We start from the raw sequence: 25686 nt of genomic DNA on the forward strand, positions 1-25686 counted from the left end.
TAAAAAAGTCTGCCCGCCCTCCGCTTTAAGTCGAGAACTTCTGTTAGCGTATTTGATTTAAGCGTGTTGTCCCTAAAAAGCTCTACTTTGAGTAGAGTAGCTATTTGCATTGCCGGCAACAGTTTCACAGCAGACCTCGCACCATCAGTGCATACTGATCAAAAAATGAAATTCAAGGAGGGCCATTTTCGAAATGGAGGTGTTAAATGAATGGTTTACTAGAAAAAACAGGAACACGTAAAAACTGTCTTTGCTGGCAAAGCGTTTAAATGTCCCGCGTGCCTATCCGGATCCCTGTAAGTAATCAAGCAAGCCTAGTATCAGCTCTGGCGATCCTGGGCTCTGTACCTGGCTGTGTGCGAGGGCTGGCAGGCCCTGCCGCCTGGGACGTGCAGCAGTATCCCACATATGCAATGTCTCAAGCACCAGTGACAGCTTACTTAAGAGGCTGACCTGCCATGTGTCACCCAGCTGCAACCGCGCAGGCCTTTGCTGACTCCATAGTCCCTGTTAAACCTATTCCTCTCTGACCCTGTCTGGAGTTGCAGACAGAGTGAGAGGGCCAGGGACACCTAGTGGAACCTTCTGTATTCAATGCACAGCTGGCTGTTCCATAGCTGGCCACGCCCCTCCTCAGTAGGGGATTACTACTCTCACATGAGTGCACAGGGCCAAAGCCCTTGGCACCGGGTCTGCCCTATGAGTCTCGTTTACTGCCCTCTCTTGCACATTTTCTCACGCGTTGACTGATGCAAAGCGTTTCCCCAGAACACTCGTGCATTAACCTCATGACAACCACTTATCTGCAGGCATGCGGCCTCCTTGCAGGCCGTGCACATGGCAGGTCCTCCCCATCACTGAAGGAGGTAGTGATCTCTCCCTCCTAGTCATCATGGACTATGGCAGGAGCACCACACTCTCACTGGCATAAGCAAAATTGAGACCTTGTGTGTAGTCACAGCCGTGTACTCTCTTGTAGTGAAGTCTCCACACTCTTAAAGGCCGATTCACTAATGTTTACAGAGCACAGTTTGTCATAAATCATAGGAAAAAAGATGTCAATTGTTGAGAGATCTGGTGCTAGCAGAAAATACACCAGCACAAATGCAACAAGCAGAATCTGACATACATATAAACTCCTGCAATGTGTCTTTAAAAAGACAAGCCTGTGGAATACTAAGGATTTCATCTGACTTTCAGTGAACCCTTGCCATTCGTTTCATTCTCTGCAGGTCATATTTCACCTGCTCTGAGATGTGTATGGGGAGCCCCTCCCACGTGTCCTTGTGCTAAATAAACCACCTCTTCCTTGTTCTACAGATTACACTGGTAGCGTCAGAGGGCCTTAACAAGCATTTGCAATGCAATAGGTCTTGCATTTATGATGTGATATAATTGCATTGCAAATGCTTGTTTGTAAAAGTGCCCCATGCAGCGCTTTCACTTTATTGTCGGCCGCGCCATTTACCTTAGACGAGTCACGTCTAAGGAAAGGGGCTCAGCTGACATTAAAGTAAAAGCTTGGTATGGGGCGCTTTTCCAAAAAAGAGCGTTCGTTTGTCAAGTTGACAAACACATTTTTTTGGGTAAAAGTTCTCCATGCTGCAGTTTCTCTTTACTGGCGGCCACTCTCTGTTCCTTAGACACAGTTTGTCTAAGGAAAGGGGCCCAGCCACCATTAAAGAGAAAGTGCGGCATTTAAAAGAAAAAACGAATAATAGTTCAGAGCCGCAAATAAACCAATGGCGCGGCAGCCATGTGATATGGGCAAAAAATAATAAAGCGTTGTGAGAGAGCGTGTCCTGCCATTTAATGAAATAGTGATCGGAGGCTGAAATTAAAGCCTACAGAGTAACAACACATGTAACAGGGTATGTCACCATGGGAGGTTACAAAACGAGACAACGCAGTACTAACAAGGGATTACTAAGCCTATTGACTATTGAGCCTACGTGCTGCCCAGGCTTGACCTAAAAAGGACTGATGATAATGACATGAGGCCTTTTCCGCCTCACATCACAAGTGTTTATACATTGTCAGCAAGCACAAGATAATGCACAAAAATTAGTGCAAAAGCACCAGAGCCAGTGTCTGACTTTGTAAAAGCAACATACTGCCAGGAGTTATTAGAAATGTAAAATGTTTTTCCTTCAGGCATGGATCATTAGTATATTTACAGTGCGTTACACTGTAAAACCTTAGGATTACTTATGTTTTCAAGAAAGCAATTACGTTTTTTCAACCCATGTCAAATAGGTGCCGATGCGGTGGCCTGCATGTGAATATTTAACTGAATAAAAACATTATTTTCAAACAACATAGAGGCTTAAAGCATGTCTGGTTGTAAATCCCCATCTCTGGGCAAACAAGAGTTTGCACAGAGATTAGAATTAGGAGGTAGCAAAAGCTGGGAAAATATATTGAGGGGAACCGTCCGTAAAACAGGCAATTATGCATATTATTCTGCAATAAATATTGCATCTGGAGGTCACTCCTCATTCCCCTGGTAAAAACTCATAATAAGAGCTAAGTAGTTCACACAGTAAATACCTTGCCTCGTGGTAATGTGTTTTAAATACCTCCCGTTGCCCCCCTTCCGAGTATCGCCTGACTCGTAATCGGGCCGATGGACTCAAACATACCAAACACCAATTTTGACCCAAACTCAATTTCCCCCATTATAAGAAGTGTGTAAAATTATTTTTCTAACCCTACTCTTAGTGTATTTGGGGCAAGTGTTCAATAGTGGTTTTAGTTACATAGCAAAATGTTGCTTTTATAAAGATATGCATGCATGGTAAATACGTTAGCAGTAGATAGTCTGAGCCAATTTTCTAGCACGAGTTCGCAGTCTATGGGCCTGATTTAGAGTCCGGCGTATGGTTACTCAATCTCAAACGTGACGAACATCCCACATGCCATATTACGAGTGCATTATATGTGTAAAGTCTAGGGCCCTAGGCCCTCATGCAGCACCAATGACCACACAGACACATAGTTGGGATAACTAGAACTGGCCCAGGGCACGTGCCCCGGCCTCTTTTACTGGCAGGGTCACCTGACCGGTGACACCTGTGATGGATGGGTGTAGGGTCAGTGTAGAGGCCAACCCTCTGGGAGTGGCTTGTTACATGGGACATATGCTGGAACACTGGAATATATCCAGCAGATCACTACAATATCCAATGGCACTTGTAATATGGCAGACAGGATATCCGTCACGTTTGTGACAGAGAACCCCGCCCGCTGAGCTCTAAATCAGGCCCTATGTTCCCACATGCTACCATATGATAGTTTTCACATACTGCATAGGGGAGCAGTCAACAGCATTCAGTAGTCTGAATACGGGGTGGGTATATGGACTGAGTTATCATTAAGAGCGATGTAACTTCTTGTTGTTTTCCTCATCTACCTGCTGGAGAAAGGGAGCATTTTTAGAGGAGGCTGTATTAAAAGGTTAATTAATTTATACAGTATTTCTGAGCATCAGTAATAAGTTGTGTTTGATGATGTCTCGTATAAAGTAATTTTGTGAAATTAATTCACCCACAGGCATTGAGAAACAATCTCAGATCACAGTGATAACACATGAAACAAAAACCACAGCCATGGCGCTGTGTACTAGGCGGATGGCTGTCTTGCTGCATTGGCTGCCAAATCTGCGCCCATGAGATGGGCTGAGGGAACAGTGAACAGCTGCCTGTGTTTAAGTTTGCAGTCATCCTAGGTAACCGCCTGGCTGTTCTTAGCTCAGTTCAGAGACGCCAGCCTACACTTCCGGGCTGTGCCGCTCAAGTGTGTAATTGACTATTGACTGGCGCTTCAGGATCTAGTGGGGCCACAAGTGTAATGGCATAATTTCCTAACGTAGCCATGCTGAAGACACAAATGTTTGCCCCGTGACTCTAGCGATTAAATGCAAGGATAACACTGCACCCTGCTTATTCCGTATTAATGCTTTCGCTCAAGAAGCCGCTTCTCTAAATGATGCCATAGGCCCAGTGGAGCAAATTTGGGCACATGTCCAAATTCTCATTTTGAAGGACTAAAGAAATAACTGTGTTCAACAATGTTTAGAGAGAATGGCACACCAAAGCAATTGAAGTTGCTTGTATTGTTGAGGCAAGGTATGCAACAGTCATCAGAGGTCTTTATTGCAGGTATAGCGAAGTTTCAGTTTTATCAATCAAGTTAGCATTTTCTCTAAATTTAATCTGTAACATTGGCTGGTATATAAATGAGTGTGCGGTTCATTCCTAATAAAGTCCAGCTTCAATAGGTTTCTTCACATTTACTTTATAAATCAAACATTAAGTTGACAGCACCCCAAACCAGCTCTCTATGTCACAAAAGAAGGAAAAGCTGTAAGGATATACTCATGTTTCAGCACCAAACCCAGACTACTGGACAACTCTGAATCCTCATACTAACTAATTCACTCCTTCCCTCTCTCTATTTGGAGTAGGGCTGGAAACCGGCCTAACATGTTTTGGGCAAATCCCCAAGGACTAGTGCTAGCCTTGTCAATATTCTGCGTCTACACCTAGACATCTGCACTGAGTCCTAAACTCCTCGCTTCATACTCCAGCCTCTGGGTTCTCTCTTGGGGCCTTGCTGTCATAATATGAAATGAGCACATAACCCCGTAACTGTCAGCTGTATTGCCCTTACCGGGTTCGGATGACCCGAGGGTTAATCATTCAGTTGCAATACTCAGTGATAAGCAAACACTGCCCAAAGCTTGACCCATGGTTGTGTCTGAAACTACATGGACCGGAGTTTCTACAGTTGTCTTGACATCAGAACCCGTTGGAGGAACGATGGACATTGGTGCTTTCTGGGTTGGGATGGCTGACTAACAGCGCAAATGGGATTTCACAACCCAGCAGAAGGGTGTTGACTGCCTATGAATCCTGCATTCTTTGGGTCCAGAAGGGCAAATAATTGACAGAGAATTTGTTAAGTTGTTGATAACATCATTGATGGGCCAGTGTCACAGCTATTTTACATTCTCAGCATGTTGGGTAATGTAATTGACAGACGTAAGCGTTGCTTGATAAATAAATGAAAACATGAAGGACTCAACAATTTTGTGTTACGGTTACAAACTCTGGCAGTGACGTGTAGATTTTATGGTGTGTTTAGAAACTGTGGCGGTAAAATGAAGGTCTGACGGATTCAGTCACGAATTAATTTGTGACAAAATCATTATACATACTTGCAGTTCCGTTTTGGACATGCAGGTTATGGCTCAGCTGCAGGAATCTATAGTTGAGGTATGAAAATTGGAGCATACTGAATGGCGTGCAAGGATAGTGAAGGGAAGAAATTATCCCTATACCCATCTAGGTCTCCCATCATTGTTGTAACCTATGTTTTCCCAAGTACTGCCCTCTAGAAGCTGATTCATAATTTGATCAACGTTTTTGTCAATTTCTTGGTTCTCACTACTAATGTACTCCTCCTTCTAGGTGCTTTCAATGTTTGGGTTGAACAACTGGTCTACCACCACTCTCAGGCTCCCTTACATTTTGCAGACCATTTTTTTGTCTTCTCTTCTCTTGTCCCCTTTTGCTGGTCTCTGGACTTGCCCTTATTCCATATACTTGGACCATCCACTTTGTAATTTTCCATAATCCTCATTCACTCTCACTCAGCCTCTTCTCCCATTTCAGCCTCTATCTTTCTGCCATGGTCTTCACTTTTGGTCACTAAACTATTTTCTACTTTCCCCATCCTGGCAGCTGAAACCATTATTGTCATTGCCCAATCCAATGATTGGCATCTGACTGCAATACATGAAGTATGGATCTACTTAATGGAGGCTGCCCTGCAGCTGCGCAGCACACCTGCCAACAGCACACCCGTCTGTGCCTTTCCGGACCAGTCCGCGTGCAGCGCCAGGGACCCTAGCACTCCAGACTCCACCACAGATCTCAGAGCCCTGGACCCTGGATGCTGCAACAACTGCTGCCTCGCATCTCTTCGCTCCACAGGAGGACCGTTCACTTGCCACCGCTGTCTCTTCACCTGCAACCTAGGACCACCTGCCATCACAGAAACCTGCATTAATCCCACCCCACCCCACCAACCTACACCACCTGGAACTACTTCGATGCCACCTGATTAACACCAGATCGCTCTACAAAAACGTCACAGAAGTCTGGGACACCAGCTCCACCCTTGCCCACGATGTAAGCTTCATCACAGAGACCTGGCTTAACCCCTACTCTGCCCCCAAAATTGCCACTTCATGGCCCAACGGCTACAAGATGACACTCTGGGACTGCACCAACAAACACGGAGGTGGCATTGCCATCTTCCACAAAGTATCAATTTGTTGCACCACCACCGAAGATGACACCACACCGATGATGAAATACTGAATTTCCGACTTCACACCGGTGACAAACCAACTATGAAAGGCACCCTCGCCTACAGACCCCCCAGGACCTTGTACTGGTCATTACAACGCCATCACAAAATTCATCTCCCAACTCGCCATCAAATCCAAGCACTATATCTTCCTCTGAGACCTGAACTTCAACCTGGATGACCCCAGAGACACGAAATCCGACAGCCTCTTGTAACAAATGGACCGTATCGGCCTCACCCAGCTGATTACAGACACCACATACAGCGCAGGACACACACTGAACCCCTTCTTCATGTCCAGCACCAGACTCAAATACAGCCATACCACAGAAATCGTCTGGACCAAACACTCCATCATCCACTTCACCATCACAAGAGCACCTCACACCACCCTCAATCTTCCCACCACCCCTTCTGAAGCTTGAGCAAAGTGACACAGACCCAAAGGACAGAACCCTTTAGCACCAAACAGCCCAATGCTGCAAACAACATGAAACAAGCAGTCAAGAACTTCAACACATGGATCACCAACATGCCGGCTGAGTTGCCCCCATCAAACCAGCCTGACCCCTCAGATCCACCAAACACACCCGACGGTACATCCTGGAACTCAGCACAATGACCAGCTAGTACCTTGAGGCGGAAGCCGGGGTGACTGGGCTGCTACAGAACCTCCGTGTATTTTAAAAATCTTGCTCATTTGTACTTTGTTTTATGTTTTAAAACTCGATCTGATCACTGCCAAAACGCACTGAAACAGCGCCTGAAGGGGAAGACCTCAATCCCTCTTCAGCGTCGCTGCACCACGTGACACGGGGCCACGCCCACCCTCGTTAGCCACGCCCACTCCAGGAAGCATTTAATCGCCGCGCTCGCTGAAGCCGGTGTTGACCAGCTAGTACCTTGAGGCGGAAGCCGGGGTGACTGGGCTGCTACAGAACCTCCGTGTATTTTAAAAATCTTGCTCATTTGTACTTTGTTTTATGTTTTAAAACTCGATCTGATCACTGCCAAAACGCACTGAAACAGCGCCTGAAGGGGAAGACCTCAATCCCTCTTCAGCGTCGCTGCACCACGTGACACGGGGCCACGCCCACCCTCGTTAGCCACGCCCACTCCAGGAAGCATTTAATCGCCGCGCTCGCTGAAGCCGGTGTTGACCAGCTAGTACCTTGAGGCGGAAGCCGGGGTGACTGGGCTGCTACAGAACCTCCGTGTATTTTAAAAATCTTGCTCATTTGTACTTTGTTTTATGTTTTAAAACTCGATCTGATCACTGCCAAAACGCACTGAAACAGCGCCTGAAGGGGAAGACCTCAATCCCTCTTCAGCGTCGCTGCACCACGTGACACGGGGCCACGCCCACCCTCGTTAGCCACGCCCACTCCAGGAAGCATTTAATCGCCGCGCTCGCTGAAGCCGGTGTTGACCAGCTAGTACCTTGAGGCGGAAGCCGGGGTGACTGGGCTGCTACAGAACCTCCGTGTATTTTAAAAATCTTGCTCATTTGTACTTTGTTTTATGTTTTAAAACTCGATCTGATCACTGCCAAAACGTACTGAAACAGCGCCTGAAGGGGAAGACCTCAATCCCTCTTCAGCGTCGCTGCACCACGTGACACGGGGCCACGCCCACCCTCGTTAGCCACGCCCACTCCAGGAAGCATTTAATCGCCGCGCTCGCTGAAGCCGGTGTTGACCAGCTAGTACCTTGAGGCGGAAGCCGGGGTGACTGGGCTGCTACAGAACCTCCGTGTATTTTAAAAATCTTGCTCATTTGTACTTTGTTTTATGTTTTAAAACTCGATCTGATCACTGCCAAAACGCACTGAAACAGCGCCTGAAGGGGAAGACCTCAATCCCTCTTCAGCGTCGCTGCACCACGTGACACGGGGCCACGCCCACCCTCGTTAGCCACGCCCACTCCAGGAAGCATTTAATCGCCGCGCTCGCTGAAGCCGGTGTTGACCAGCTAGTACCTTGAGGCGGAAGCCGGGGTGACTGGGCTGCTACAGAACCTCCGTGTATTTTAAAAATCTTGCTCATTTGTACTTTGTTTTATGTTTTAAAACTCGATCTGATCACTGCCAAAACGCACTGAAACAGCGCCTGAAGGGGAAGACCTCAATCCCTCTTCAGCGTCGCTGCACCACGTGACACGGGGCCACGCCCACCCTCGTTAGCCACGCCCACTCCTCTCTCCTCCCATTACTATGCTCGTTACCCGACAGCGCAGCGGTCGAGCACAGCGGGCACACCTTCAGCACGCCGAAGACACGCCAAAGACTAGCCCGTCTGTGCCCGTCCGTGTCAGGACGGGGCACGAGGCCGAGACTCTCACTCCCACTGCACCTCCCAGATTGGTAAGAACGTCCTCCGCTTTGAGAGCGCTGCGCCCTACCCCTAAGCCGAATTGCTCTCTGTCCAACCTTCACAAAGTCGGAACCCATGTTTGCTCCGAGTGTAAACTATCCACAAATGTATATCAACCCTACCCTGACCCACCCAGGAGACACAGGAAATGTAAAATATTACGAAACAATGTACAGCCAACTTACGTATTTTACAGTACAAACTGTAGATCACTGCCCAAGCATAAGCATGAAATTTTTAATCTTCTCACTGAAGAATGTCCTAGCGCCGTCTTCCTAACCGAGACATGGCTACATGACAGCGCTGGCCCAGATGTTGCTATTGCCCTCCCTGACAACTACGCCATTGCCAGAATTGATAGGGAAAAACAGGTAGGGGGCGGGATAGCCATCATTTTTAACAGAGAGTTCAAATGCACTTTGGAATCTGTACAAATTCCAGATTGTGAAGCGGGTCTTTTTAAAATTACTTTGAACCCCAACTTCACAATGTCAGGCCTTCTGATTTATCGTCCACCAGGTAACCCCTCTCAATGGGTATCAAACTTTGCAAATTTTATTACCCCCTACTATATGTCATCTAGCAACTTCTCCCTGTTGGGTGATCTAAATCTACACCTGGAAGATCCCACCATCCCCTCATGCTATAATTTGCTGGAAGATCTAGCTGCACTGAATTTACCTATTATCAACTCTAGCCCTACTCATATAGCTGGCCATATGTTGGACCCTATAATATCTAACGTCAGGGAACTCACGTACATCGCCACCGTACCTTCTGGTTGGTCCGACCATCATCTCATCAGCTTTAGCATCTCTTTCCCACCCTCCCCCAGTGTGAAACAAAACACTGTTGCCACTAATAGAAGGAACTGGAAGTCAGTTGACATCGATGCTTTAAATGCGGCACTCAAACAAAACCCTCCTAGCCCTAACTCCAACATGGACCACGTAGCAATTGAGACACAAAATTGGCTAACAAATGCAGCAAATAGCTGTCTGCCTTCTACTCACACCAAAGGGAGTAGGCATCGTCCCCCGGCCCCATGGTTTAACGACAGCCTTAAAACCGAAAAATCAAAATGCAAAGCACTAGAACGTAAATGGCACAAAAAGTATGACCTTACTGCCAAAAAATGCTATCATGAAGCCAGAAATCATTATCATGTGGCGTGTACAAAGGCAAGAGCTGCCTTCGTCTCAAAAACAATTACTGAAGCAATAAACATGCCTAAAACTCTTTTTTCTAAAGTTAAGGAACTGGCGGGCGCACATACTACAGCCGCTGCACCCCCCCTAAGCGCTCAACAATGTCAGGCGTTAGCTTGTTTCTTCACTGAGAAAATCGACAAAATTATTTCAGACATCAATACTAAAATTTTTGACTCTGACCCACCCCCTCCATCTGACCCTATCCTGCCTCAACCCACTGCTTTAGGCGAAAACTTACTGGAATCCTGGCCGACTCTTTCATTAGAGAATCTCAAAGGAATCCTAAAAACTGTCAAATCCGGTTCGCCTAGGGACCCCATCCCTATTAAAATTATAAAAAAACTGGATGACCAGTCTTTGAATCTCATAGCCAATCTCTTAAACTTGTCCCTCGACCTCGCCACTGTCCCGGCCTTATGGAAGCATGCCATGGTGACACCCCTTTTGAAAAAGCCAAACGCAAACCCAGAAATACTGGCCAACTATAGGCCTATATCTCTACTTCCTGCTTTTTCAAAGTGCCTCGAGAGACACGTTCACTCCACGTTAGCCACTTTTGCAGAAGAAAACTCCTTACTCCATCCTTCGCAATCTGGATTCAGGGCTGGGTTCTCGACGGAGACCGCCCTGTTAGGTGTCACTGAAAATATCAGAAAACTTCTTGACCAAGGCCAGACGGTAGCACTCGTGCTATTGGACCTAAGTGCGGCCTTCGACACCATCTCTCATGAAACACTTATTAGAGAGCTACACACAAATGGCGTAAGAGGAAAGGCTCTGGATTGGATTAAATCCTTCCTGACAAACAGAACCTTTCAAATCGCATCAGCACAGGCCGTGTCAGACACCCTACCTGCAGCTCATGGAGTGCCGCAGGGGTCCATCCTGAGCCCTCTGTTTTTTAATATCTATCTCAAACCGCTGGTAGAACTTGTTGAAAAGCTAGGTCTAACACTTATGAACTATGCCGATGACACCCAAATCATTTTTTCCCTGTCTGATTCTTGTCCCCACTCCCCGTCGTTACTCAAGGAAGGACTACTTAAAATATTAAACTGGATGACAGCAAACCAGTTAAAACTGAACGGCGACAAGACGGAAATTCTGATTTTGGGAAAAGACAAAGACCTCTGGAACCCCGCACATTGGCCAGACCAGATGGGCATCTTTCCTACCCCGGTGTCCCATGCTCGAAATCTGGGCTTTGTACTAGACAATGCCCTATCCATGGACAAGCAGGCCAGTAAAGTTACTGGCTTGTGTCTCACCATAGCCAAATGGTTGAGGAAAATCCTGTGGATGTTGCCTATGTCAACACAAAAGACCGTAGTCAATGCCCTTATCACATCAAGGCTTGACTACGGCAACATCCTATATTTAGGCGCAAATAAATCTGTCATTGGACGACTGCAAGTAGCGCAAAACGCTGCGGTCAGACTCCTATGTAAGATTCCTAAGAACGCTGGAGTCTCGAACCATCGTCGGGATCTTCATTGGCTCAGGATAGAGAGCAGAGTTCGCTTCAAGGCCTTGAACTACATGTTCAAAATAAAGACAGGAGTAGCCCCAAAATACCTCCAATCCCTTGCCTGCCTTTACACGACAAAGAGAAACCTCCGGTCCCAGACAGCAGCATACTTCTATATACCAAGGTTTAAACGGGCAAGATCAGGGGGCAGATCTTTTGCCTATCTTGGACCCTCCCTGTGGAACACGCTTCCTCCAGGCATCCGGAAGGAAGAAAACTACTGTAGATTTAGAAAGCTTGTAAAGACCTGGCTGTACGAACAATAACCACCTCACACAGTTCCCCTCCTTTTTCTGTCCTTATTTTCTAGCTGAGTCTAGGCGCCGGGAAACCCTTCTTGGGTAGCTGTTGCGCCCTATAAATTGATAAAATAAATAAATAAATGAAACACAGCTGCAAACAACTGGAGAGAAGATGTCGCACCAGCAGAGATTATACAGACTAAACCACCTTCAAGTTAGTCCTCAACAGATACCACCAATGACTTAAAGACGCATAAAAGGATGCCCTTGCAGATGGCATTGAGGCAAGCGCCAACCACACCAAGGAACACTTCACTTTCGTCAAAGAGTTTCACCTGTCCAACAGCCACTGAGAAGATGTTCTCTCGCTCACAGGAAATCTGCGATACTTTAGTAAATCTCTTCCACAATAAGATATCCACCATCTACAGAAACTTCGAGCCCCAACCCAACAACTTCCTCAGCCTCCTCACCACAGCAGAAGCCGCCCTCAACCAACATCTCACTGCTATAGGAACAACGGAGGAACACGGGACACCACAGCCATCATGAACTCAATCTACTTGGGAGCACCTATAGACCCCTGCTACCTCAACCTCTTTAACCTACGAAGCAACGAGATTATCCACCAACTCACCACCATCCTCAATTCATCTATCGCCACAGCCACCTTTCCCGATGCATTGAAACACACAGAGGTCAGACCTCTCTTCAAGAAATCCTCCACAGCCCCCAGTGAACTCAAGAACTACCGCCCCATCTCGATGTTTCCATTTCCTGCCAAAGTCCTGGAGAAGGCCATCAAAGAGAAGGCCCTCAACTGTCAGCTCACAGAGCATCTGAAGAGAAACAACCTGCTAGATGCCTTCCAATCCAGTTTCTGAGCCAGCCACAGCACAGAGATCGCCCTGATCGCTGCCACAGGTGACACTTGCACCCTACTTGACAAATGTGTATCTGCTATGCGCTTATCCTTCTCGACATCTCAGCAGCTTTCAACACTGTTTCCCCCTACACACTCATCAAGAGACAACACCAGATTGGAATCAATGGAGATGTTCTCAGATGGATTGCATCATTCCTCACGGGACGCACACAGATAATCCGCCTCCCCCTTCACCTCAGAGCCCACAAGCACCATTTGCAGCATCCCTCAAACCTCATCCTCAGCCCCCCTCTTCAACACCTACATGAAGCATCTAGCTAACAACATCAGAAAACACAATATCAACATCATATCCTACACCAACAGCACCCAGCTCACTCTTTCGCTTTTAGTCGACCCCACCACCACCAAGACCAGCTTCAACAACTGCATGAAGAACATTGCAGCCTGGATGAAGGACAACTGTTTGAAGCTAAACACAGACAAGACTGAAGTGCTGATTTTTTGCAACCATGCCTCCCTCTGGAACGATATCTGGAGGCATGCTGAACCCCTCATCAAAAGGCCACGCCCGCAACCTCAGCACCATCCGGGAAAGCAAACTCACCATAAACCACAGATTAATGCAGACTCCTCTGTCTGCTTTCACACTCTTCGCATGCTCCAAAGAATCTTCAAATGTCTCTCCACAAACACGAGAAAAACAGTCATGCAAGCCCTAATGAGCAGCTGTCTGGACCACAGCAACGCACAGTATGCAGGATCCACCACCAAACTCATGGGAAGGCCCCAGATGGTACAGAATTTAGTGGCCAGATTGATCCTCAGCCTGCCGAAACGGGCCCACATTATCCTATACCTGAGAAACCTACACTGGTTCACCATCCAGAAAGGATGCCAATTCAAACTACTGACACACACCTACAAAGCCATCCACTACCAAGGACCAGCATACATGAACCACTGACTGAACGTATACCAACCATAATAATAATAATAATAATAGGGACATTTATAAAGCGCTGAGTTACGCGCACCGGCGTGTCCACGCGCTAAACCATCCAGAAGCGTTCGCTCTGCCTCCCTCGCCTTCGCCCTTGCACAGACACGGCACATCAGCCGTAGCCACAGCGGATGTCACTCCTTCTCCCACCTCGCCACCATGTCCTGGAATGCCCTCCACCATCCACCTCCAAACATCGATCTCGCAGACAGACTTCAAGAAGAGACTCAAGACCTGGCTTTTCGACTAGGCCCAGCAACCCAGCGCCTGCATAGTTGATTAGGCATGCTATACAAGTACTGATTGATATGTCCCCCAGAAAACCACTAATTGTTAAAGATCTTGACCATCTGCCCCTTGGTTCTCTTCTGAGTTTGGTGCCAAGAAATCTGCTTATAAAAGGAAAAACAGTTTCGGGTATAAAAGGTATGACCTTTCTACCAAAGCTCCTTACATGTCTGAACTAGGGAGCTACAAAAAGTCCATCTTTCAGCCCATTGTGGCTATTACCAAGAGGGACTTTGCTTCGCTGTGAATGCCATCTTTGTCATTGGTTGTGCCGTGTGTGACCCCTTGCTGCAAAAAAGCATTGTCACCCCTGCTAAAGGTCTACGTGACAAACTTTACATTAATTTGACTTCTAAAGTTGACAATGCAAGTAAGCCTCTGTCCCCTTTACTACCCTTTGCCCTCCCTTCTCGGTTCTCCCAGCCTTCCACCAGCCCTTTCATGACCACTTAATTCATTTTTGTCTGAGGAGAAAGTCATTTCATATTGTGTGTCTAATAAATCAGTCTCCTCTTTAGTCCATGTTGCCGGGCGGTATGGCAGCACTTATCTTCTGCCTTAACCTCCCCATAAGCCAGTTTCCATTTGCTTTAAAGAAGATACACTCAAAACATTGTCAAAAATGCCTGAAAAACTTACCATCCAATCTTGCTTCTTCCGATGCAAGCCAAAATGCTTGGGAAAAAGTTAAATACTTAATTACCTCTTTTCTCGGAGAGCAGGTACTATCGATCTAGACAAATCTAGATCCATTCAGCTCAAGGCATGGAGACGGTCCTCATTCTGCAATTGAATGATGCTTAATTTGCCATAGGTGGTGACATGTCACAGCTTTGATCCGTTAGGCCTTTCAGTGACTTTTGCAGAGAGTTCTTCATAGCGTGCCTTGTGTGATGACGCGAAGAGGGGATTGAGTACTGAAATGAGCAGAAAGTACTCATGGAAGTTAGGGAGTAAATACAGAGCGGTTTGCCTAAGAAGCACAAGTTGCTGGACTAACGTGTTTGGGAGATTTGATCTGAGTTAGAGGTCAGATGGGTAGCTCCACTTATTTCCTTTACAGTGAGACTTATTAATGCCTTGACTGGCATTTAAGTATTACTAAAAGCACCAGCATATACATCATGGCATTTTGGAAGGATTTGCAAAATTGGACATATTGTTAAATAATGTTGCGCTATGTGAGGAATCTGACACGTCTTAGAAGATAAGAAGAAGATGTGGTCTAGTGGTGAAGCTACTAACATTGTAAACTGGGTCTTGTCCTTTACTGAAAATGGTGACATTTTGGGCCAATCACTTAGTCTGCCTGTGCCTATGAAAGGCAATTATAACTATGAGATGCCATTGTGCATGTCCTCATTAATGTCACCTCTTTGTTGGTACCCGAATAGCTTCTCACTATATAAAGACCAATAGAAAATGATGTTAGGAATATACCTCATGTGGGAATCCAAACGTAAAACAAAAATGTCCATTGACAATAGGGGACCATTGCATGAGGTAGAGAATATGGCTACGTGCACATTGAGCACCAAGATACCCCACTGGTGGTGAGGGGCCTCTCTACAAATCAAATTACCCAACATAAAAGTTAACGTGTTACTTGATTACTGCACTACATGGCCAGATAAGGCAGGGCACATCCGGTGAACACTGCCAGTATGGTCAACGTCTTGGAAAACAGGTTTAAGAGAGAAGGTGTTCCTGGGTGTAAAATGAGTGATAGCTGATTGCAGTTCAGTGTAGAAGGAGGAATGAGTTTGCGCTAGAGACTGAAAAGAAACCGATGCGGGTGCATCAGCTTGAAGGCCACTAGTTAGAGAAGGGTTTTAACAGAGTTGTGAAGGGTACATTGCAACGTGCTCTTAGGGCAGGCGGGAGTAGAACTAGAAAGAGGAAATACCGAAGACCAGTCGCGAAGTTCATGGACCGTCTCAGGCTTCCCTCATGAGAGGAAGAACACCTACATTCATGGACAGCGAGGACTACTGAATGTGGAATGTCATGCCCTCTGCGCAGGAAGGATCACGACAGGACATGTTTGGAAACAATGCGAAAGGAAGCAGAGATGGTGCAGTGATGGAACAGAAGTAAAGGAAGAGACCCTTTCAAGGGATATGGGTGGTATGTGTGGCAAAGATGGGACAGTGACGGTTCGGTACAGGCTATTGAAGAGGATGGGACAGGAAGCCTTCTGGGCCCCAGGTGCACATGAGATGGAACGGCATGAATCTTATTTAGACACAGTTCTGGCGTGACTCGGTTCCCCAAGAAATTCCATTAGCATGTGTATAAATAAATAATAATCGGTTGTGATTGTTATTTTTATTTGTTTACTCTGAAACACAGAGCCGTGTTATATGTCCATTCTATCTTGTGTAGTTTGTTAGCTTTTCGCAGGTTTGTCTTTCCATTAGTGTTGTATTCTCAGGGCTTGTGTAGATTACATTTCTGTTCAAACTCACCAACCAGTGTGCCTGGCCTCCTTCAGTGCCGTGACCTTGTTTTGCATCCAAGCAATGGATTTTCAGTCTCCATGCCAACCAACTACTTAGGCTGCCTGCAGAGGCTTGTTAACAAGTGTGCCAATTAGTGGCAGTGATGATATAGGCTCATAGATGCTAAAGAAGAGCTGTTCACCAAAGCAAGTGAAGAAAGTGAGGCCATCCAAGTCCCCCTCAACCTTTCAAAGAGGTTTGATGTGACTGACTGTGATACCCTCCTCACTGAGCAATTGTGGTGCCCGAGAGAGCATATGGAGAATCGTATCCGTCCTGAAAGACTCACTAATGAGGCTACAAGGCTTCAAGTCCATGAAGATCATAAAATGTGAGTTTTAAGGCAAGGTCTGCGCTGTATACTAAAGTCACAAAGCACACACATGGCTTTCTTGCGCGCACTCACATATAGACTCACACCTACGCTGGCGAGATACAGATGTACTCAAACAGCACAAAAAGAAAAGAATGTGGCCCACAAATAGAGGTCGGCAGGCGTCCCATCACCCATTGGGTCGGCAGCTTATTTCTGCTCCCCTGCAGAACACTTACCACCACATTTAGACCCCTCAACTTTCCTGGTGGCCTTTGAGGGATCTCTTCACCCAAAGTTTATCTGCTGGTGCAGCAGCTACACTTTCTGAACAGCTTCTTGTCGAGTGAGCCGACATGTTGTTGCAGGCTGCGTGAATTCTGTTTTTTGCCTTTCTATAAACAACCCCGAAAAGCAGCAATTTTTTTTTACAGTGAGTAAATTCCCTAATTTACTCACTGCACATTAGAGACATTCTGCTATTTTACTAACCAGAACCCCCGTCTTGCATGTCAGACCCAGGCAGGAAAAATCAGTAGCGGATGCTCCACCCTAAATATGGTGGGGCTTCTGCTGCTGTGGCCTGGGTGCCTGTAATCAATGGGCTAGAGGGCCAAAGGTTTCTGACACCAACTCCAGTTGAAACTCTGCCATCAGAAATCCAGAGCTTCATCCACCTCTACATGGGGTGGAGGAATCACAGGTTTCATGTAGCAGCGTACTGATGATTCATGGCAGAGATCCTGCTTCAACGAACCATAAATGCCCCCCTATATCATGTAAAAAAATGATACCGCAATATCTTTTGAGAAAAAAATGAAGTTTAACTGGTTTTTCTACATGAGCTTTTAGTAGACCGGAGTAAAGGCTCTTGGATCATGATACTTAGAAGTCTGAGTCCACAATTAAGAGATTTGTAGATGTCTGATATATGCCAACGTTTGACCACTGCCTCGTCCACCAATCGTGATTTCCCTGCCACATTTGGTGATGGAGGAAGTGCTTGATTTACGACAGTTGACTGTCTGATGGCTCTTCTGGCAAAAACCTTTAACCAGCGGTTCATCCTCCACAGTATCACACACTTTAAAGCATTTGAAGACTCCCGCCTTCTGTAGGGCCAGCCTTTCTAATGCTTTATTTCCCAGTTTGAAGCTGCCACTTAAACCATAGAAGTAAAGAACTAGAACAAAAAACACTGACATCTCTCCTCCTTCACGTGCCTTTCAACGGGTCACTGTTGTTTTTGTTTAAAAAAAACTAACACTGGCTTTGAGATTTGTTTCTGCAAAACAGACAAATGCCAGCCAGTGGTATCCACAACATGGTGACTGATCACAATTCGGTTTTTGTTCAGTGCTCCCGTCTTGCCGACCGCATCAATTTCACCAAAAAATCCCCATTATGCCTCCAGGATCACTCATTTTGGAAGACCGTTCACTGCTGTACCATTGACGTTAGGTCCTCTGCCTCCCCCACCCCTGATTGGTTGGCAGGCCACCCAGTAAATTCTAGGTATAGTTGAAAACAACTTCAACAGTGTTTTCTGCTCATCTGAATACATACACAGGATGGTCTGCACACATTCAAAAGAGAAGCAACCGTGCATTGGACAGCTCAGCTCTCTTCAAGTATTTTTCTATGTCCATCTAAGCTGTATGGAGCAGGCGCCAGCTTCTGGACAGCAAACATACTCCTTCAGAGCGCCGCTGTGCTCTGGAGCGGGAAGTGCTGGCCTCTTCTCCAAGTGTGAAGATGTAAGCTCAGTGGAGCAAAGCTGATGCAGTTGGGCAGCTAGCTAAAAAGCGTGTAGTTGATTAGATGTGATTTAAGACTTTTTAAAGCACATGGGACTGAAGCCTTAAATTGCATTAACCAGAATCCCCACCACATAGCTCATTTGAACTAGCTGAGGCTGGCCTGGGATGCGTTTTAGGGAGCATTTTAAACTCAGTAAGGATCAGAAGCCATGTGGTTAGATGTATGCTCAAACGACTCGAGCCTTTTACAGCAAAGGATTTTGTTCCTTCCAATGAAACTTGTGGGTAGTTAAGCACTTGTCAAACCAAGCATCGGCTGAGTGCTTTGAAGGAGCTTTTCCATAGGAGGGAGGAGGACCTGATAGTCTGCGTATACAATAGAAAGATCCGTTCCGTTTAAGTCTGCACTGTGTTTTGTCTTAACTCTTTTGATGCTATGTGTCTGGTCAACTGCTTCTTTCAGGGCATACATTTGGAAACATCACAAATAATTATACGTGTTCAGCAGCCAATTCTAACCTCAACTTTATCCGGGAAGTGCTACCAATTTTTAGCAGATGGATTGAGGCACAAGTGTGCAAAAGTGCATTCACCTAAATGCCAGTGTGCAAATGATAAAACCTGGCCCACCCATTCTAGCACAACTCCAGCTCATTTAGAGAAACGGAAGTAAGACTTGAAGTAGAAAAAAAGGAAAAGCACGTATGTTGAAAAATGTAAGATTCATGGAAATCCATAAAAGACACTCGGTTCAAGCTCAAACCAGTGGCCCGCCCGAGCCTTCGTCTTGACATTCTCGTGTTTTGCGCCACTCAAAGTATTTTTCAAAGTTCTTTAAAATAGTCAAAGAATTAGGGGCCAGATGTATCAAGATACACTTTTGCGATTCTCAAATAGCGATTTTTAAGGAATCGCTATTTGAGAATTGCAAAATGGCATGTATGTAGAAATTCGCAATTTTTTAGCGATTTCTTAAAATTCCTTAATTGCGATTAGCAAATTGCTAATCGCAATTAAGGAATAATTTCCCATTCATTTCTATGGGCCAGGAGGCCCATAGGAATGAATGTGAAATTATTCTCAATTTGCGATTCGCAATTTGCTAATCGCAAATTGAGAATAATTTCAAGGGTGCAAGGGTGTCCAAAGGACACCCTGTTGCACCCCTGAAATAGGCATGGGTGCATATGTGGTGTACACATGGCACTTTGAAAAATTGGCATTTTTCAAGAAATTCGCAAATTACCACCAACTTGAAGTTGGTGGTAATTTGCGATTCCTTAAGGACAATTAGCAATTTTTTTGGCATCATACATTACATTTACGGAATCGCAAATTTTGCGATTCCTTACATGCAATCGCAAAATAAGGAATCGCAAATTTGCGATTCTTTATTTTGCACTGAAATTTGCTACATACATACCATTTTGCTTAAATGAGTTCGCAAACGAATTTCGGCAAATTTTTGCGTACCCATTTGAGCTTCATACATCTGACCCTAGGTCACTTATTAGAAATGATATATTCAAAAAACGTTTAGTTATATATTAACAGGTATATTAACGCATTTTTGCTATGACTTTCTCTAGTAGTGAAGCTCTGTTGAATTGTCAGCCATGGTAATGGATGTGTACTGATACTCTTCTTAGCAAATCTCCTAAAAATATTGCAATTTCATGGTCAATTTTGACTCCAGCATTGCTGCTACTAGTGTTTTGTAGGAAACTGGAGTATTATGTGGTGATGCTGGTTAGGCGTCACCATGCAATACGCTCACAATGCCAGAAAGATAGTTCTTGGATGCACAATAATAAATCCTTAGCTCGGGTAGAATGGCAAAGAGCAGTCAGGCTTTACTAGAAGAACATGTGTTAAGCATTTCTGAGTACCAACATGGACAATAAGTAATTGACATGACTCAAAAGTAATCCAACACCAATTTATAAAAAAGAAAGCAGATTTTTATATAAAGTTAAACACCAGAATGAAGTTAATCTGGTAAGTATAACCAGAGTTATGGATTTTAGCAGCAATATTAAATCAGTGCAAAACAGTACTGCAAAACTTCAACATTGCGGTCAATGGTGCAAATAATAGTGACAATTGGTCACTTGCAGGTCGATTGCGTGGAACCCAAGGAGAATAAAGGTGATGCGGAACTCAGGACCAAGCTATGACAGTCTGTTTGATTTTACCTGGCTCGAGAAGCCTGTGTGCAGAGTAGTCCTGGCTGTCCCTGGTGCTGTAGCAGAAGCATCTGGGAGCTGGTTTTACCACTTACTGGTGGGGAATCAGGTGCAAAACGTTGACAACAAAGCCACTGCTGATGTCGGATGAAGGTTTTGCCCTCAAGGTGCAGCATCAAGTAAAGAGAGTGATTGCTGGACTGGCGACTAACAAGTTTTGGCAGCGGTAAGGTCATCAGAAAGTTATTTTGACATCCAGGAGAAAATGGGAGCCACCTGAAACTTGCTGGAGGTCAGAACTATGTTCCCCACAATGCAAAGGATCATCTACTTTTGAGATATTCTTTGGATGGCTCGATAGCCCGTGATTTTTTTTGTTCTGTTGCGTTGCTTTTACCTGCAGTGTGCAGGGGACTAGTACCACTAGTCCAGGGGACTCTGGAGTTGCCATTGGCTCTCTAAGGAGTCCCTCTGTCTGGGGGAATTGAGCTTTGGTCCAGGACGAGTTGCAGTCGTACAGTTCCAAGAAGTTTGCCGCAGGTGCAGAGTATCATGCATTTTCTTTGTGCAGATCCTGTTGTCGCAAACATGATCTCCTCTTTGTCCTTTGTTGCAAATCAGATAGGAACTGAGGGTCTGGTGTCAGGTGTAGCCCTTAAATCATTGATTTAGAGGTGTTAGGGTTGTGGATGCAAGGGTGTGAGAGCAAGTGGCCAATGGGCCACAAGCCACAGCGTATCATCCGCCCCTGAGGTTACCAGACCTGAGCTGTGTGTCACCTTTTCTACCGAGATTCCTCAAGTCTACCACTTTTAAAAATTACAGAAGTCTTCCTCAGCTGTAGAGACCAGGTAGGCCACCCTAGAGGTGTGGCTATCCTTCTGGGGGTGTACAGCTCCTGAAGACTTAATTTTCCCACCTGCCTTTTTGCAGATGCGCCTTGGGGACAGGGGGCAGGCTGCTTCCTCCTTTGGGCGACAGCCTGTTGCATATCACAGGCGGTGAAGGCTTTAAAGATCAACGCCTTGATGTGCCACTTTAGTAGCCATCCTGTCATGGAGGAAGATGCGATCTCCTTCCCGTCCAGGCCATTGTTTCTGACTCCTGGAAGAGTTCACTCCTCCTGGCAGGGATTCAGAATCCTGTCTTGATGGCAACAGCTGCAGGCTGCCAGCCAGAGCACAGGAAAGGCTGGGGCAACCAGGTGGGCAACCTCTAAGGTAGCCACTTGGGTGCATGCCACATCATCCTCGACACGAGATTCATATCGTGGCTGATGAGGGATGTTGTTTGTTACCAAACATGACATATTTCAGCAGTACCGTAATGGAGCTGGCCCTCGAGTTGACCGGGTGTCAGTTAATGTTATTCTAAGGACCACCTGTCACTTATATGTGCCTTTAGTGTTAAAGGCCACTATTCGGATATATAAGCTGGCACTTACATGTCCTCACTTTTTGTATTATGAACCCTGCCTCCTAGGCTCAGTAGGCCTTCCTTTGGTGTGACTGGCATACATTAAAGGTAGTGCATTTACTTTGCCACACATGGTGATGGCAAAGTCGAGTTTAAACAGTTTGCACTGCTCTTGAATTCTGCAATGGCAGTCCTGCTTTCAGTAGTTTTCTTGGGTGACTTACGGTGGCACAAACAGTGCTTCAGGCCCTGGTGACCCCTTAAACATCCATTCCCTGGTTACCACTGGTACCATATACTAGGAACTTATTAGGTTAGAGTCCTTGTCAGTTGGGGTTACCAATTCATACATATCAGTTTAAGGGAGGGAGCACTGGGGCCTGGCAGCAGGCTCCAGTGCACTTCCAGTGTCATAACCATCAGCATTGAAGCAAAAAGTGGGGGGGGTGACCATACAAAAGGGCACTTTCCTACACTATTCAAGCACAAAAATAGACAATGAGGCACACAACATTGATAAGCACATACAGTATGCATAAATGCACTGAGATCCTTACACAGACATACACATTTTCACTAAGTCCCAAAAAGTCTATGGATATCAGCATAGCAGTAAGAAACCGCATGACACATTTAGTCAATCTTGAAGCTTCGACTAGTCACATTTACAGTCATTTATAAGCCTATATTTATATTTAAATTAATAAATGCAAAACTAAATTTCACAGAACGCAGCAATCTGTAGCTAAAAGTCCAGAACAGGCTGACGGTGTCACACTTAACATAGTGGATTTGAGACCCACACATATGGATGGATTAAATATAAATGGAATATTAAAAAAAGCAATTTCCCCTTCATGATGTTGATAATTTAACTTGGTTTTCGTTTACAGCTTTAAACTCTTCACTGATTTTTCTGTGTCCTACATTCTCAATTAAATGTCTTAAGTAACAATTTAGCTTCGGCTGCTTATCCTAAACCTGTTACAACGCTATTATTCACATCCTAATTAAACTCTAAATTAAAGAAATCATTGTAATGAGAAGTGCATAGGTAAAATAACTAATCATCTGCTTCTGTTATTTACTCATGACTGTCTATTTCCCCATCACCCCTGTACCATATTATCTCATCATCAATATCCACCATCACATGCACTTTACCAACACTATGCTCGCCACCTCTCTGTCTGCTGTCTCTTTAAACGCACCAATCATCTATGATTCACTGCTGCCCACTTGCTTGCCACATAACAACATCCCTCACAACCATCACTCTATTTGCCATCGCCACCTGTGAACCTGCTCCTTAAAATCCTGGACTGCCCACCACCATCATGCTACATGTGCACTTCATTCTGCTAACGTTTTCTCCACCATTTTCCTACCACTACCCTGTCAATGACTTACACCATTATGCCAACCACCAATGTTCTATTTTCCTCCACGACCTTCTTAACACTTCTTTATCCCACGCTGTTCCACACCACCACCCATAACTCACTACCATACTGCCCATCTACCTACTACTTTCTTTCTACACAACATATTCTCTTCCGCAAACCCAATACTACCATCTCCTTGCTCCATGTTCCATATGCATTCTACACCACGATGCTTATGCTTACCACTACGGTTTAACACCACCACCACTCTGATGACCCAATTCCTCGTCACGTCACCTTGTCCTACACCACATCCCTGATCCACCACTTTATTCGCAACCACGCCACTACTTCACTCTACTGTTTGCTTCACTGTCCACCACCTTACTTCTCGCCATCACACTGACCTGCATTTCCTCCTCGCCTTTCATCACCACCCTGCTCTCAATCACTCCTCACCTTCTCACCACAATCCCAATTTCTATCACCCCACTCTCCAACAAAGGTACTGGAACTCCCTGAGCAACCTGGTGGCGTCTCTGCTGAACTCTGTGCGGTCCATCGCCTCCCTGCTGCTCCTGCTCTTCCTCTTCATCATCATCTTCTCGCTCCTGGGAATGCAACTTTTCGGTGGCAAGTTCAACTTCGATGAGATGCAGACCAGGAGAAGTACCTTTGACAACTTCCCTCAGTCCCTGCTCACAGTATTTCAGGTATGGTTGAGGACAGTGGTGAGGAATGTTTATTGGGACCTCAACCACTGCACTCTTTAGTTTATGGCATACAGAGACACCAAGTGAAGACTGGGGTGGTGGTGGAAATTGAAATATTGACACATTTCTAGAGATCAGCAATTTTGAAGTTGTGTGTGGCAAGCTCCAGGTTCAGAGTTTATTTTTCTGCAGCATGGTGTTCCAACTTTGAGGTGCAAAGTGTGCATCGGGTTATGAATGTCCATTATGACCGCATCTCAAATATCATAAGTGGGATTCCCACACCGGAAGTTGTTTAAACAATTGTTTAGTTTTTAAAGCAGCCAGGATGGGCTGCGCGTTCTATCTAAAAAATAAATGCTCGAAAAGGGCCCATTGCACTCTGCGCGTTCTATCTAAAAAATAAATGCTCGAAAAGGGCCCATTGCACTCAATGCGGTGCACACATCCTACTGAAGATAACTTTTGTGAAAAGCAGCCTAATTATGAAACAACCTTCCATTACACTTCAGAGTTCCTCCCGTCTCTTTCAGGCTGTGAAATACTGTTGTTTTCGGGACATTTCTTGATGCATACATTTTGAAAGCCTTTTTTATGGTTTCTGTGTCTGGGCATCTTTAAGTGAGCGTGTATATATGAGAGCACTATTGTTGGTTTGTAATGTTTTTGACAATGGATTTAACCCCCATTTTTCAAATATTCTGGTGAGGCTACGGCACAAGTTAGGGGCATATATATGTGGAGTGGTGTGGCTCACTGGTTAGAGTCGGCAGACCCGTAAGCAGAGACCCGGGGACCAGGGTTCAATTCCCGACGCGGCAGGGTCGTGGACCAGGGTCAAACGGACTCGATAATTCTCGCCTCGGTGCCTACTCTAACCAGGGAACACACTCGGCAACTCTGGGCATTAAGCTTGCCTCATCTCTACAACGGCCCCCCACAGACGCAGGGGATGCCTGGTTTCACCTTGGAGATACCCAGAAAGGGACCATCTCACAGGGAAAACCAGGACGCGTTCCCCAGCGGTTTTCAGCGCCAGGATACTCCATGGAGTCACATTGCGCTTTAGAAGTACACACACATTTACATATGTGCGGAAATTCCAGGGTGACGTATTTCCGCTACCATCCAGTATTTCCGTGCATGTTTCAAGTTAAATCATAACTATGCGGCCCAGGATTTACCAAGTCCCACAGCAGAAGGTGTGTGGAGGGGGTCTAGAGGGTGGTGGTTTGGGAAAGGATGTCCCATAGCAGGAGGGATGTCCCATAGCAGGAGGGAGCATCCTCCCATGCCATGGGAGAGGGTCTGGCAAAGGGGACCACGAAAGCTGGTAAAATTGGGCCTGGGCCGCATGCAGGAGCACCGAGCTGCCTTACAACTGAGCGAAGCCAAATTCTATGTGGGAACTGCCTTCGCTCAAATTGCTCTCAGGATCCAAGGGGGATCCCGGGCTGTTCTCTGGGTCCAACGCGGGTGGACGGCGTCCCCCCACCGTCCCCCCACC

At 45.8% G+C, this 25686-nt stretch overlaps 1 protein-coding gene across 2 annotated transcripts in view; it reads left to right on the plus strand.

The window, feature by feature from the left end:
* The window catches only part of CACNA1C (calcium voltage-gated channel subunit alpha1 C), a 1657037-nt gene that overhangs the window by 998408 nt on the left and 632943 nt on the right, over positions 1–25686 (plus strand). For both annotated transcript variants that reach the window (XM_086952879.1, XM_086952878.1), the window contains exon 14: positions 23972–24179. In XM_086952879.1, coding sequence (XP_086809005.1) covers positions 23972–24179 — 208 coding nt within the window. The remainder of the gene's footprint in view (positions 1–23971; positions 24180–25686) is intronic.

Source organism: Lissotriton vulgaris, chromosome 1_2, assembly GCF_964263255.1.
Source record: "Lissotriton vulgaris chromosome 1_2, aLisVul1.2, whole genome shotgun sequence".
NCBI classification, from domain to species: Eukaryota; Metazoa; Chordata; class Amphibia; order Caudata; family Salamandridae; genus Lissotriton; species Lissotriton vulgaris.